The sequence below is a fragment of the Camponotus floridanus genome, unplaced genomic scaffold (assembly GCF_003227725.1).
Source record: "Camponotus floridanus strain SB8 unplaced genomic scaffold, Cflo_v7.5 scaffold91, whole genome shotgun sequence".
Lineage (NCBI taxonomy): Eukaryota > Metazoa > Arthropoda > Insecta > Hymenoptera > Formicidae > Camponotus > Camponotus floridanus.
In genome coordinates this window covers 270661-285406 of record NW_020229862.1, presented here as the reverse complement: position 1 = coordinate 285406, position 14746 = coordinate 270661, and the positions used below count along the sequence as shown (strand labels likewise).

The 14746-nt window shown below is 34.8% G+C and overlaps 1 protein-coding gene across 1 annotated transcript in view; it reads left to right on the top strand.

The window, feature by feature from the left end:
• The window catches only part of LOC105247867, a 69978-nt gene extending 55589 nt beyond the window's left edge, over nt 1-14389 (top strand). The window contains exons 4-11 of the mRNA XM_011252303.3: nt 2651-2870; nt 8102-8185; nt 9601-9734; nt 10016-10152; nt 10708-10862; nt 12039-12280; nt 12621-12810; nt 13317-14389. Coding sequence (XP_011250605.1) covers nt 2651-2870; nt 8102-8185; nt 9601-9734; nt 10016-10152; nt 10708-10862; nt 12039-12280; nt 12621-12810; nt 13317-13513 — 1359 coding nt within the window. The 3' untranslated portion in view covers nt 13514-14389. The remainder of the gene's footprint in view (nt 1-2650; nt 2871-8101; nt 8186-9600; nt 9735-10015; nt 10153-10707; nt 10863-12038; nt 12281-12620; nt 12811-13316) is intronic.
• Nucleotides 14390-14746: the final 357 nt, after the last annotated feature.

Sequence of the window (14746 nt, the reverse complement as noted above, 5' to 3'; positions counted from 1 at the left end):
AATGCAAAAAAGTTGTCAATCAGATTGTAATACTTCTCTCGGTTTTTTAAAATTTTCTTTATTTTAAATATAACATTTTATGTATATGTTTAATCTCTAATCTCTCTTTTTAATAAAATTTCTTTTTCTCTTTCTCTCTCTCTGTCTCTCTTTTCTCGATATTACTTCGAGATTATAAAATAAAAAAATAATTCATCGACACAATGCGCAATAGGAGTTGTAATATACGCAATACTTGATAAAAGTATAATTACATTATACATATAAGATAAAGTACCATTATATATAAAATAAATTAATATTATAAAAAATAATCATCGCGCGCGGTTAAGTTTTGATTTTTTCTTTTAAGGAAAAATTAAATTAAAGCGTTGCAGAGATAATTTATTATAAATGTAATTGATGCACGCAATTAAATTTTGATTTGTCTTGTAAAGAAAAATATTCAAGAACTATATTTTAAGAAAAATATTAAGAATATTAAGAAAAATATTAAAGAAAAATATTATATTGCAAAGATAGTTTATTATAAAAATATTTTTAAGAATTTTAAATTAAAACTTCTAGAAGATTTAATAACGTGCATCATATTATTCAATAATGTAAATTAAAGCACATGAAGATAAACGAGTAATTAATTTTACGAGTAATAAATTAAGTAGGTTGTAATTTTCTCACCTCACGGATGCTCCGCCGTTGCTCGAAGCCTCCTGTCCTCTCCTTCCTTCGTTTTTTGCGGCTTCTTCTGCGACACTCACATACATTATACTCACTCGCGAAAACGATTAACTATCACGTGCGAAAATAGTTAATTATCGCGTACGCATTAATTAGCAAAATACTAAGATCGCGCGACACTTTGTACGGCACTCCCGACATTAATCGCGACACGTATTTTATTATCTTGCGACAGAAAATCAGCACAGAGTTATGACTGGTTCGGTACTTTGCGTCGATAATTTCACATCATTGATCTTGATATCTGTAATTTACATATCATATTACACGCGTTAGAATATTAAAGATAAATTATTAATTATTATTTAAAAAATTTATAATTTCCATATATTATGAGAAACTATTGTATTGCATATCGAATATGTAAATCCTTTAATATGTACCTATTATTATTAAATGATCAACATGCGATATTATGTTAAATGCGCAACGTTCGTTTAATATAATCATAATATCATATTAATATTCAAATTAACTAGTATAAATACATTCACACCTAATTCCGTATATTAATATATATGTGAGATAGTAAAAATTAAATTAAATTATTTGCATGTCAATGATTTATTAAAATACGTATTTTACGTTGTTTGATCGAAATTTAAGCAGCACAAGCACCTACCCATGCTATCAGTTCGAGCGTCGCGTACTGAACTGACGACATAGGGCAACCGAATGTAACACAGCGCGGATGTAAACAAAGCGCGAAATATGTCGAACATGCTGTACGTTTTTTTGTTGCTGCCATAAAATATTTAAGGAGAAACAGGATGACGGATCAGTTATGTCAACAATTAATAAATTTAATACATTTTTATATTTTAAAATGTATTAATAAATTTAATACATTTTATAAATTTAATACATTTTAATACATTTCATAAATTTGCTCTCTTATTCATTAAATGTATTAGATTTATTAAGTTTTAGCGTAATTATAATCTACATTTCCTCTTTAATATCTAGATCCTTTTTAACATACTTTTTACCCTATTATATCAAAATGATTCATCGAAATTTCATATCACAGACACGATACATTTCGAACACTTCGATACATATGCTCCCAAATATTATAGGTTGGTGATAAAATTTTTTGACATTAAAATTAATATCAAGAAACGAAAAAAATTTGTTATTAATCTATCATATATTTATTATTATTAAACGATTAATATATTAATATATATTTGTTTTTCGATAATTGATATATTATCCTCAATAGCGAAAACAATAGTCAAATTTTAAGGAAATTCAAAATGTAAGAAGAAATATATTTAATTTATTTATAATTTATAATTTATATTTAATTGTATAATTTATATTTAATTTATATTTAATTATATATTTGATTCTAATGATATTTATATTATAATTATTGCTCGTAAATATCGAAATAAATCACAATTTTTCACTTTGATTCTTATTTTAAATAAAAATATATGTATATTACACAAAATATTTCAATATATAAATCTTGTTGCAATATTTCTATGTGTCATTTACCAACGGTAATGAATGAGCTAATCAATATTTATAATTATAATGATTATGTTTAATTCGCATCTAATGATCTTCCGATATTTTTAATAAAATTTACTTTCATTTTTATTATTAATTTTATTATTAATTTTATCATTTGACATATATTTCGTGTAACCTTAATATATGTAGCTATTTTTGCAGCCTTGTTAAAAATCAATAAATTTTTCATTTTTACTTTAAATGATTAAATGATTAAATTATTTAATACATTGATGTGTTCTTTGTATATGAAATGTGATTCATGGACACAATAAACATATTAAATAATAAATCTTGAATTATTCTAAAGGGTTCTAGCAAATTATCTAATCCGCATTTGTGGTATTATTTAATTATTAAAATACTGCTTCTTTATTTTTTCCAAAAGGTCGTATACGTTGGCGATGGTGCCGCTTATGTACCAGTTCCATCGTTAAAGAACCGACCTGTGAATTCGAATCTTCAAGCCCTTCAAACACTTCAAGGCTTGCAAGGGCTTTCTACAGGAGGAGGGACAGGCGTAATCGGTGACGAGGATTGGAGGAGACATCCAGAGACCTGGGATCGCGAACATCGAAGATACAGACCCAATACAACGCGAGTGCAACGTGAGTATATAAAAACGTCTTCCTTATTTTTTCTCGTCGAATTTAATTACTTTCACAGACATAATGTGATAATATTAAGATAAGCGATCTTTGATAAACTGCAGACATTTAACTAATACTCTCAATAGTCTGTTTACGCACTTTTTTAGTAAAGCAAAGCAAACTAAATATGAAATTAGGGGGTGGAGATACAGGGTGGAGATAAGGAAATTACTCTTCAATCTGTACAATCTTCCGAGCTAATAGAAATTTCCTGTTTTGTAGGTATAGCTTTAATGGTAGCTTATATCAGATCGCTAATTCAGCGGAAATACGGTATGAAAGGGTATTGATTACGTTGATCTAGAACCAATAACAGAAATCTCTACCGATCTCTGATAGTGGATTGTTGATTCAATTTCACTCGTGATTACATTATTACGCTCTCGCGCATCAAAGTAGAAGGAATTGCTTGGAAACGTATTTAAAGCAATAGAATATTCAAACACTGCGCTCATCCGGGGGGGCGGGAAGGGAGAGGGGTCCGCTATATTCCTCATCAGAATACAAGAGCGCCGGCAAAACATACACGGTACAACATGCATTCGATCTCGGTAGGTCAGTGTGCCTCGAATGAGAAAGGCCGAGACATATGGTCGTCGCTTTAGCATGTCGAGCCGTTATTTTTCCGCCCGTTGCCCGGCAAGGAGTCCGAAACTCGCAGGCAAAGTAAGAGACTTCCCTCCGACGTGGTGTCTCGGTCGATCGACTTGGAAGAATCGCAACGCGATGTAATACGTCTCACCTCTATCGTCCCAGCCAACGCGTCCGAGAATTCAGAGTGCGATGGCTACCGTTAGAGAGGAGGCAATTAAAACGGTGTCGGAAAGTCGTACGACGCTCCTGACATCGAGGGTATGGTGCACCACCTCCGCCTAGACCTCCGATGCCCATCTCCGATCATCTCGTCGTCGTTTCGCCGCAGTCGGCTCGAGCAACGTCATCATCATCATCCCGCGCGATCATCATTATCCGCATCGTGCGGATCGCGATTGCCTCGTGGAAACTCGAGCAGATAGAACTCGGACGCGTACGTTATAGCGCCGGTATCTAATCGACGACGGCTCGTTTCTGGCTTCTTTTTTCCTTCCGGGAGGAGATTGCGACGCCGCCGCGTCGCGATGAAAATGATGTTCATGAGCGGCCATTACGCGACTTTTCTCGTTACCGATGACGATGACGTGAAGTTATGTCGTCCAGTCTGCGAAAAAATCTTTGAATGATTTAACATCGTCTCTCTCTCTCTCGAATATATCCAAGATTTTCTTTACACTTGTAATTAACTTGCGATTTTCTTTAACGAATCATCTCGTATACTTAATCTTATTGCGCTAAAAAATCGCTATTAAATCGCGTTTATGGAAATTTGTAGCAAATTTATAAGATCACTTTTATTTCTTTGCGATAAAAATGTTATCCAATTGATTAACTCTGATGAAGTAGCTTTATGATAGCGAATGATGCAATGATGTCTCGTTAAAATTCTAATCTCCATCAGCTGATGCTTTATTTTTAATCTCACATAGCGCGGCGCTAATTAATGCCAGTGGAACAAGACATTAATCGTGACCGACGCGGTATCCCGTTATGAAAGAATAGACAATGTCCTGTGAAAATAAAATTAATTTCCTACGTAGCCGTGCGCATTTATTACGCTCATCCGCCGCGATATAAAGCGGATATTTTTCCGGAGCTTTAAAGTTTTATTGCGAATAAATCTGAATACTTCGTGCATATCGCCGAGCAATCAAGCAGGTCTTATTATCTGATATTCTCAGAGAAAATTATAGCGTGTCTTCCGTAATAATGTAAATAAATAACATTTACTGGATAGAGAGAATGGTATCGCTATCAAGCCTCTCTCGTTGCGAATCCTTTTAATTGCATTTTGCGGAAAATTATACGATCGTATTGGAAATCACAATGTGAGAAAAATACTTTAACGACGCATCATTCCCCCCACGCTTATTCAACCAGAACGAAGCATCCACTCATTACATTTTTGCCATCTACAATTAATCGTTTCGTGTTTCTTAACTGAATCATTATACGCCAATTTGCTTCACCGATATACGTATTATCCATGGGATGAAGATACGATCATCTATTATATTCGTTGAACTCGATGTATATAATTAATATCGGTACCGTAAAATTATTCCAAAATTTTATTATATAAATCCTATTATATAAACTTATGTAAGATGTGCAGATTCTCACTTTTTCTTACATCGCAAGACAGAGCAGTATTCTTTTATAAAGTTTAGACGTAGCGAGAAAGGATTGAGTTATAAGCGATCGGCATAAATCTACTTCGCTCTACTTCATCCTGATAAATCATTCGACGCGCATGTATCGTAAGAAAAATCGACCGTACAATCATCCGAGCACCATTTTTGAAAAGATCGATGGACTCAGACCCTTCGGCGAGACGATCGACGATCACGTTGCTACGGCAAATTTCCTAAAACATTTGGATGAGCATGCCATTGGCAATGATGAATGTTACGCCCGGCGTATAAACCTCGTTGGTTCAATGAAGTCGTAAAGTCAAGCCGCTTGCTCTCTGCGGGAACTTGAGGCCACCCGCGGGATCATCAATTACGCGAAAGAGGGCCCATTAGGTTTAATGTATCCGCCTCGGTAACGCTCGATTCTCGTACGTCCTCGAGATCCATTTTGCTATTCCTTTTTCCTTCTACGCAATCCGCGTTTTCCACCGCGCATCCGAAATATCGACTCTTCTCCTTCCAATCATTTTTAAATCGATCCAATCAATTAGACTAACGAATACAAAAATGTGAAGATGAAAAATTAAATTTAAGACTTGCTTGTTGAGAGACTGAACATCCAAAATTTAAAATCTCGTAGTTAAATCTGATTGTGAGAGAAGATTCATGTTGAAAAATATAAAAGAAATAAGTAAAAATTTTAATATCAAAATGGTTCAAATGATACAAATCCAATAAAAAATAAGAGAAGGCTAGGAACCAAAGACGCAGATAATGGTGCGTGATAGTAATAATATATTATGACAGAAAGTTTATAAAGTTATTCAAATTACATACAATAAAAAGCGCAAAAATATATGTTTAAAGTGTGCTGTCGATGACGTTTTGACTCTCTGGGTCCTCTTCAAAATTAAATAAAAAAAACATGACATTACTTAAAAACCTTCTTTTACTTTTTATTAAAAATATAAAAAAATCTTTTTATAGTTCTTCAAAAATCTCTCGATTTTTACGGTATAAACATAGCGTGGGCATCTCAAGAGGAACCCGACAATATCCTTCGCGCTCTCGGCACGTTCGAGCAAATATCGGCGTTGCTCAACTCTTCCCATTGTCTGCCCACTGACGTTTTGCCGGACGATGAACACAAAGCACGTATCCGCAATTCTAATAAGCGTGCGTATACGTACGTGCGCCGCTCGAAAATGCGCTCGGTACATTCGCGCGAAGCGTAGGAAGAAGGTGAAACGGAACGGTTGTATCATCGGCATGTGCCTCCGGTGTAACTATCTCCCTCGCATCTCTATCTCCGTTTAATTATTTTTTTTTCCATCTCGATCCATCGCACGAGCGTTCGCGCTGATCTCCAAATTGGACTTTTTCATTTTTCTTAATCGAATCGAGAAACTAACTCACTAATTTTTAATTACTTCTAAATAGATTTTTAATAATTCCCATAATATTCGGATTCTTAATCGTTACAAGAATTTTACGTTTTTATCATTCGATTTAAGAGAGATTTAATTAATTTTGCTCATCTTATTTTCATTTTTCTTAATCGAATCGAGAAACTAACTCGTCAATTTTTAATTACTTCTAAATAGATTTTTAATTCCCATAATATTCGGATATTTAACCGCAAGAATTTTACGTTTTTTTTACTATTCGATTTAAGAGAGATTTAATTAATTTTTCTCATCTTATTTTCATTTTTCTTAATCGAATCGAGAAACTAGTTAGTAATTCCCATAATATTCGGATCTTTAACCATTGCAAGAATTTTACGTTACTTTTATCATTCGATTTAAGAGAGATATAATTTTTCTCATCTTATTGAATGCGTTTGGATACAGTCGATTAATAAAATATAATGAAGCGTTTCGAATGCGGTCAGAATTAATGTATGAAATATAATCAAGTGTGTCAGGCGAGGATGCGACGCGTCCTACGACGATGTGCGTGGGTCGAGCGTGGGTCACAGAATGAAAAGGTTGTATCATCGGTAGATACCTCGACTGTAACTATCACTATCCTCCATCAATCTCCATTCCGCTTTGCAGCCGCGACGGCGGGTTACGTCGTTGCAGTGGAAACGGCTTCTTACCACGAAGAGCGCCTATACCGGACCCCCAACTTACTTTCACTCGTCATCGACGACCGGTTTTCCACTCGTTCCTCTATCCGCGAATCTACGATTTTCCGCGCCCGGTTTCGACATGTGAATGACGACAGGATCTTCCGGTCGCGATCACAAAAGTCCACACGACGATCGATTGAAGCGGTTCGCCGATGCTCGATGTACTCGTTTCGAAGTGGAACCGGGCTCGATTAAATACGGTAACGCTATTGCGTTCTCCTGAAAGCTTTTCTCGTCTGAAAAGCTTCTTTACAACCGTAAGAGGACCGCCACTTACGTTTCTTTAAATAGAATCAATTCCTTATTGCAAACCGATGATTATCGTTATTTAATAAATCTTTTAATTTTATAAGATTATATAATTTCCATAGATTTTTTACGGTAAGTTTGTTACGTATTATTTTCGAAAGTCGATTCTTAATGAACGTAGTTTAGCGTCGATTTTTTCCGCTAGTTCGTACAATCGGATACGCAGTTTTCCCCATTCCTCTTTCGACATTCGGAGAGTCCACCTAGACCTTCTCTGTTTCGTAAATACAAGAAGATGTAGACAGAGGGTTCATCGCGCTGATGGATCAACAATGTAGCTGATATAAGTCTTCTCTTTGGATACTTTTTCTGATAGTTTGTCGAAATACTGGCGAACAGAACGCATTGAGATATATTGTATTCATCGCAGTCGTAGTTAAAACAGTCGGATTAAAAGAATTACAGTTATTATTACCTGTGAAAATCACAGTTATTATTAACTGTGCATCCAATAAAATAGAGATAAGGCTGCGGATAAACTTAAATAAATTCACAATTAAATCGTATATTTACAGATATCGAGGCGGAATGTCAAGACGACTACATGAAAATCAGAATTGGATTCAACGGATCTTTCGCCGGCCTCTTATATTCAGCAGGTAAATAATTAATAAATTAATCGCACAATAATTGAGAGAAATGAATAACAATAACTTCTAATTGTAATTCCATTTATGTTACAAATTGTTTTTCTAATGTAATTGCACAGTTATATTCTCACGATAGCGATCATACACTTTAATTAATATAATATTAATAAAAAGTTAAGTATTAATTAATTATATCTGATATGAAAATGTATAATAAATATCACGAAGTAAATAGCAGTGTCAAAAAAAACAGTTCATATCAGATTCTTTATCATATTCAGCAGAGATTCGATATAATACTGCTCCTAAAATATATGTGACTGCATAACTGACTGCATCGCTGGCATCCGCAATTATCTCGACAGACACTGATGTAAGACGAATATACGTCTGCGCTAACGAGATAATGGTGGAAATTATCGTAAAGTGATCGACCGCGCAAGAATTTTTCTCTCACTGTCGTTCATCTGTCCTGGTGAGATACTTCCGTTAGTTCGAAAGAAATGTACTAACGTATGCCTTCTAATAATGTACCTAACGCGTCGGAAAGAACTGGCGCAAAGTGATCATTTTGCGAGTCATTCGTTGAAGAGAACTTTATCGAGATGTCGAATTTTTCTGCTTGACATTAATTCTGTTGGCGAAATTTTCTTAATCGAATCGAGAAACTAACTCGTTAATGTTTAATTGCTTCTAAATAGATTTTTAGTAATTCCCATAATATTCGAGTCCTTAACCACCGCAAGAATTTTACGTTACTTTTATCATTCGAGTTAAGAGAGATTTAATTAATTTTGCTCATCTTATTTTCATTTTTCTTAATCGAATCGAGAAACTAACTCGCTAATTTTTAATTACTTCTAGATAGATTTTTAAGTAATTCCCATAATATTCGGGTCCTTAACCACCGCAAGAATTTTACGTTATTATCATTCGATTTAAGAGAGATTTAATTAATTTTGCTCATTTTATTTTCATTTTTCTTAATCGAATCGAGAAACTCGCTAATTTTTAATTACTTCTAAATAGATTTTTAGTAATTCCCATAATCTCAGTAATAAGTTATTAATCGATACTTTTCTCGACATAACGAACAAAAACTTGGATGCGATCTCAAGACGCTGAATCGAATTGAATCTAGCAAGATGACTAAAATGTCAAATTACCCTAATCTCCAACTTCCTATCACGCTAACGACTATCCTTCATATTTCCTCTCCGTCTCCGTCTCTCTTAGTTCGTCCATCTGTTCGCAAGAGAAAAATTCGCCAACATCCGCCTGTCTTCCGCGCGATGAGATTCGCACAGTCATGTTGCGCCGCGAGAAGCACCGGTTGATGTAAGGGACACATTCGAGATGCGTCTTATCATCGTATGTAGGTAGTCGCATTCCGGATGATGGAGGACAATCGCTTTTAATTGCAGGCTACTCGTATGATCCTGATTGCATGTACGTTAACGGGACGGGCCGCGACTACTATGAATTCTACATTCAGTTGAATCGGTGCGGCACCCTCGGCGAGAACACTCATCATCAGGACAGCAGGAAGAATCCTACGGTATGTAAAACAAACGAGCACGGGTGACGGATCGTTCCTTTAGCGCGCACCGGCCGACAAAGAATAATAATGATTAACAACTCGGGGGGGGAAAAAAATAATCCGGTCTTCGGGAGCACAGGAGACGGCATGCATTCTCTGATTATCAAGATAATCAGAGAAAATTAGATGTCGCGTTCGCGAGGAACGGGGACTCCGCTATTATAGTGGATTTACGTGAGAAATAAGAGTTGCGTATACGTTGTTTGCGATGCGTGCGTGCTCACAATCTTGTTTTGCAGAAAAATCTGATGTGGAACACGGTCACGGTCCAGTACAATCCATTGATAGAGGAGGAATTCGACGAGCACTTCAAAGTTACCTGCGAGTACGGCTACGACTTTTGGAAGACGGTGACATTTCCCTTTCTTGATGTCGAGTAAGTATCGATTTTTATTCAATTTTTTTTATCTTATCGTGCAGATTTAAGTAGGACACTCTAAAAATTTTAAATATTAATTTTATAATTATTTAAAAAATTAAAAAGAAAATGGCACAAGAACCAACGACTTCTTTTTAATTATTTGAGCCAAATCTCTAATTAAATTATAATTATTCACTTGTCACTTATATTTGAAAACTGAGAAATTAAATTTTTGACATAATAAACTCGGTGCAAATAAATCACTTATAATGATTATTAATGATAGTTGAACGAAAACATTCGTAAGATGCATTTTAAATATATCGTGAAAGCGTATATACGATCGATGCATCAATTAAAGGCACGGGTCATTTTATAATGCGGGGAGACCGACATGATATCGCGTAAACTCACCGATTACGCGAGATTAACGGAAGGTTTCGCGCGAGCGCCCAACGTTTACGTAATATCTACGATAATGTCTAACATCTGTGCTATCCGATGGCGCGAAGTAGGTCGTGTTGCTCGCGAGATAACGGACACGCATTCTACGCACCCACCTTGTTGCAGGGTCGCCACGGGAAATCCCGTAGTCTTCACCCTGCAGCCTCCTGAGTGCTACATGGAAATCAGATACGGTTACGGGACCACTGGAACTAGAGTGGCTGGACCAGTTCGCGTCGGCGATCCCCTGACTCTCATTATCTACATGCGCAGTAAATATGGTAAGCTTTTACGCATCGCGCTGCAAGATGCACTTTAAATCAACTGCTGTCTTGACATGTAAATCGCTGGAATAATCGCTGAAGCGAAATTAAAAAATTAAATTAAATTCCATGAGATCTAGGACGCTTCAAGGCAACAGATAAGATAATGTAGTTCGAGAAATATAAAAAAATTAAGGGTACCCGATCAACTGACTGACCCATTAAAGCCTCATTGCTTTGACAAATTTTTAAAAAATCACATATTTTATATATTTGCGATTTTATGACAAATAAATTTACATCTTGTCAGATTATTTCAAAAAATTGATCAATGTAAATCTAATCGTAAATGTAATTTTTGAATGCTTAAAATAATTATAAATAAAAAATAATAAATAAATAATTATAAATAAAATAATAAATAAATATGATTACAAAATATCGAAATTTAAGTAGCCTAACCGATGTATTCAGGGAAAAATTTCCGAGACAAATAATCTATAACATCGAAACGCGAAGCATTCTCTCTCTTGCAAATCACGGGCAACGTTACTACACATTTTCGCGTATCTTTTCTTTCTTATTCTCGCCTATATATTCCTATCTATCGCCCGGCCTAATCATACAACCCGATTCCGCCCAGGTATCATTCGATAACGGTATAAAATGAGGCAGGAGACTTTGTCAGTCGCGGCTGCAGTAAATCCGAGCTCGGTAATTTGCGAAAGATGCGGAAACGCATGTAGAGAGGAGGATACGAAAATGTGCGCGCTTCGACAGATGTCGGTGCTTTAACGAGTCAGTCTTCTGTATTTACGTCTGCGCTTATGTCATGCGAATCTATGTCAGAAGGTAAACGTCACGTCGTATCCTCTTCCTACCGCCTTTGACAAATTGGTTTCATTATTAACGACATATTTTATACGAGCTAATCCTTCACCCAGACACACATGGAACATCTTACTTAATATAATAAATCTCCATGAACGGTTCTCTCCGAGCAAATTACACTCATCGTGTTCTTTTAAAGACATAATCTCTCTTCAAATCGACACTGATTTCAATTTATGTGAACAGCTAAATTTCGTATAATTTATAATACATTACTGTTCTTTAGACACAAATTTTATTCAGTAGCTACGAATGATGAAAAACGATTATTTATGTATTTATATATTAATTTTTTTCTTATAGACGGTTTTGACATCGTTGTGAACGATTGCTATGCGCATAATGGCGGCAATAAGAGAATTCAACTGATCGATCAATACGGATGTCCGGTCGATGATAAATTGATCAGTCGGTTTCGAGGCTCTTGGTCGGAGAGTGGTTTATTCGAGACGCAAGTCTTCGCTTACATGAAGACCTTCAGGTTCACGGGATCACCGGCCCTATATATCGAATGCGATGTTCGCATGTGCCACGGAAGATGCCCGGTAAGTTAATATAGGATGTAATCGATTTTAATCTACTTATCCACTTTAATTTACTTAAGTATCACGTTGATTAAACTGCACCAGGATCATTATTCCCAAAGTATTTTGGTTATTGTATTTATCTTAATATCAATAAAATATTCAATCCTCTGCGAACTTTTTAAAATTTTCCCAATAAAATAAATAAATTAAGAAACGATCTTAAAAGGAAGCATGGGTAATTTAATTTTTAGAGGGATATTTTTACTTGTACCACTTGGAACGTATTTGTTCTCCATAAAAAGTATCACGTTCTAGTTTCATGGATATTCTTAACTTGACCGCTTTGGATTTGTTTCAGAGTCAACCTTGCCACTGGAGAAATGCGAAAAACGTAGTAAAACGATCAGTGTCGGAAATGATTGGTGGACCATCGACACCGGCAACTAGTCTGTCAGAGAACGTGAATCTCTTCCAGTCCCTTCGCGTCCTTCAGGAAGGCGAGGCAGATACGGAATTGTTCCAAAATTCCACGAGCGCTTTTCGCAGTGGTACGAATTTATGTCAAAGATGATTTGATTGACTCCAACGATTTGTGTCAAAGATGACTTTACTGTTATAACAATTATGTCAAACCGTATGCATTTATCATAATCTTATCCACTAAAAGATTTCGCTCTGTCACGTATAATAATGTATAATAAGAGAGAGGGTCGATTTTTAAATTCTCGAATATAAATTTTTTTTTCAAATCTCTTATATTAAATATATAAGTATCTCTTATATTAAATATATTAAAATTAAATATATTGCTCTAGAAAAAAAATGTACCATTGAATTTGTTATAGATTAAACAACTTCTTTCCGTCATTTTAAATTAAAGATTCATGATTATAAAATGAAAATATCTATATTCATATTTTTATAATTCATAATTATATTTTTTTTCTTTAATAATTAATAATTAATTTCTAATTAATAATTAATCTCTAATAATTAATTAATTTCTTTAATAATTAATATTTAATTTCTTAAATAATTTGTATTTTTTTTATAGGGCTTAGCGAATCTACGACCGAGAGAGTGTGCTTGAGATCTTCTGTGGCCAGTACAATAGTGGGAGTCGGCTGCGGATTCTTTTGTATCATGGCCGGCACGATACTGGTCATGTGCTCGCGAATGCGACGACACGCGCGAGAAAAATTATTGTCGGACAGCATAAGTTACATGACACATAAGGGGCGGATCAATTAAAAGTAGCGCTAGCGCGCGCGGAGAAGTCTGTTTCTTCTCTCTTTCGTCTGGTCGGCGATATCCTCGCATCTCCCTCGCATCTCTCGGAGTTATCCAGAAGAGAATGCTCTGCCGATAAGATAGAAATGCGTAATGTGTCGTTAAGATAGAAAATTATCGATATAAATGACTGAGCTATCGATAAACCGACGATATTGGCTGACAAAAGGTATAATCAGGTGACGCGACGATGATAAATTAATTTCTCACGAATCGAAAGAGTAGCAAATTTGTAAAAATTTTAGAAGGGTTTCGTGTACTACTTTGTACTTATTAACTTCTTAAGGTAAGCGTGGGATTGATATAGTGCGAAGTGCCTTACATATATTGATAGTCGTTGATAATTCAGACTCCCATGGATATAATAGGTCTCACCGATCCTTCGTGCGCGAATGCTTTTTATATATAAATAATATTCGCTGCTAATACTCTCGCTTCTCTCTTACTTATCGGAATCGATATTCATTCGTCGATTGATGTTTTGTATCGCGAATGAAATATTCGTAGCGAGTTATCGCTCGTCGATTAATAGAATTTAACCGTCGATATATTGCCACGATCTCGGTGCCGAATGTGCGATCAATGAAATAAGACTTCGATTGTTGCATCACCGTACAATTGTTTATTCGTAATTTAATGCACTGCCGAACGATTTGATGTTTTTTTTTTCTGTTGCTTATCTCGATCTCGCAGGCGGCATGTTTTGAGATCAAGACGAACGTAACGTAAGTAACGACGCTTAATTGCCGTTAATAAGATTCACTACTTATATGTTTACCTATGTGGCATTATTCACCATATTCAGGAACGTGAAAATTGATCATATGTTAATAATTGGTTCGATCATTTAATAATATCATTAAAACGATAAAATAAATAAAAGATTGTATTTTTTATAGAATTTAATAAAATAAAAAATGTGTATATATAAGCATAAGATATCAAACTAATATCAATCAAATATCAACGAATTAAACATATAATGAAAGAATTGTAAAAAAATTTGTAAAATGAACAAAATCTAATTTATATTAATATAAATATGTTTGTAAAGAAAGTCACCTGGGCACAGTGTTTATATAATAGATATAAATAATTTTGCGATTTTTTCAAATATTAATATAATTAAGAGATAACGTTGTTATATGAGAAATATAGTCATTTCATGATTTTTAAAAATTAAACAATTTCATG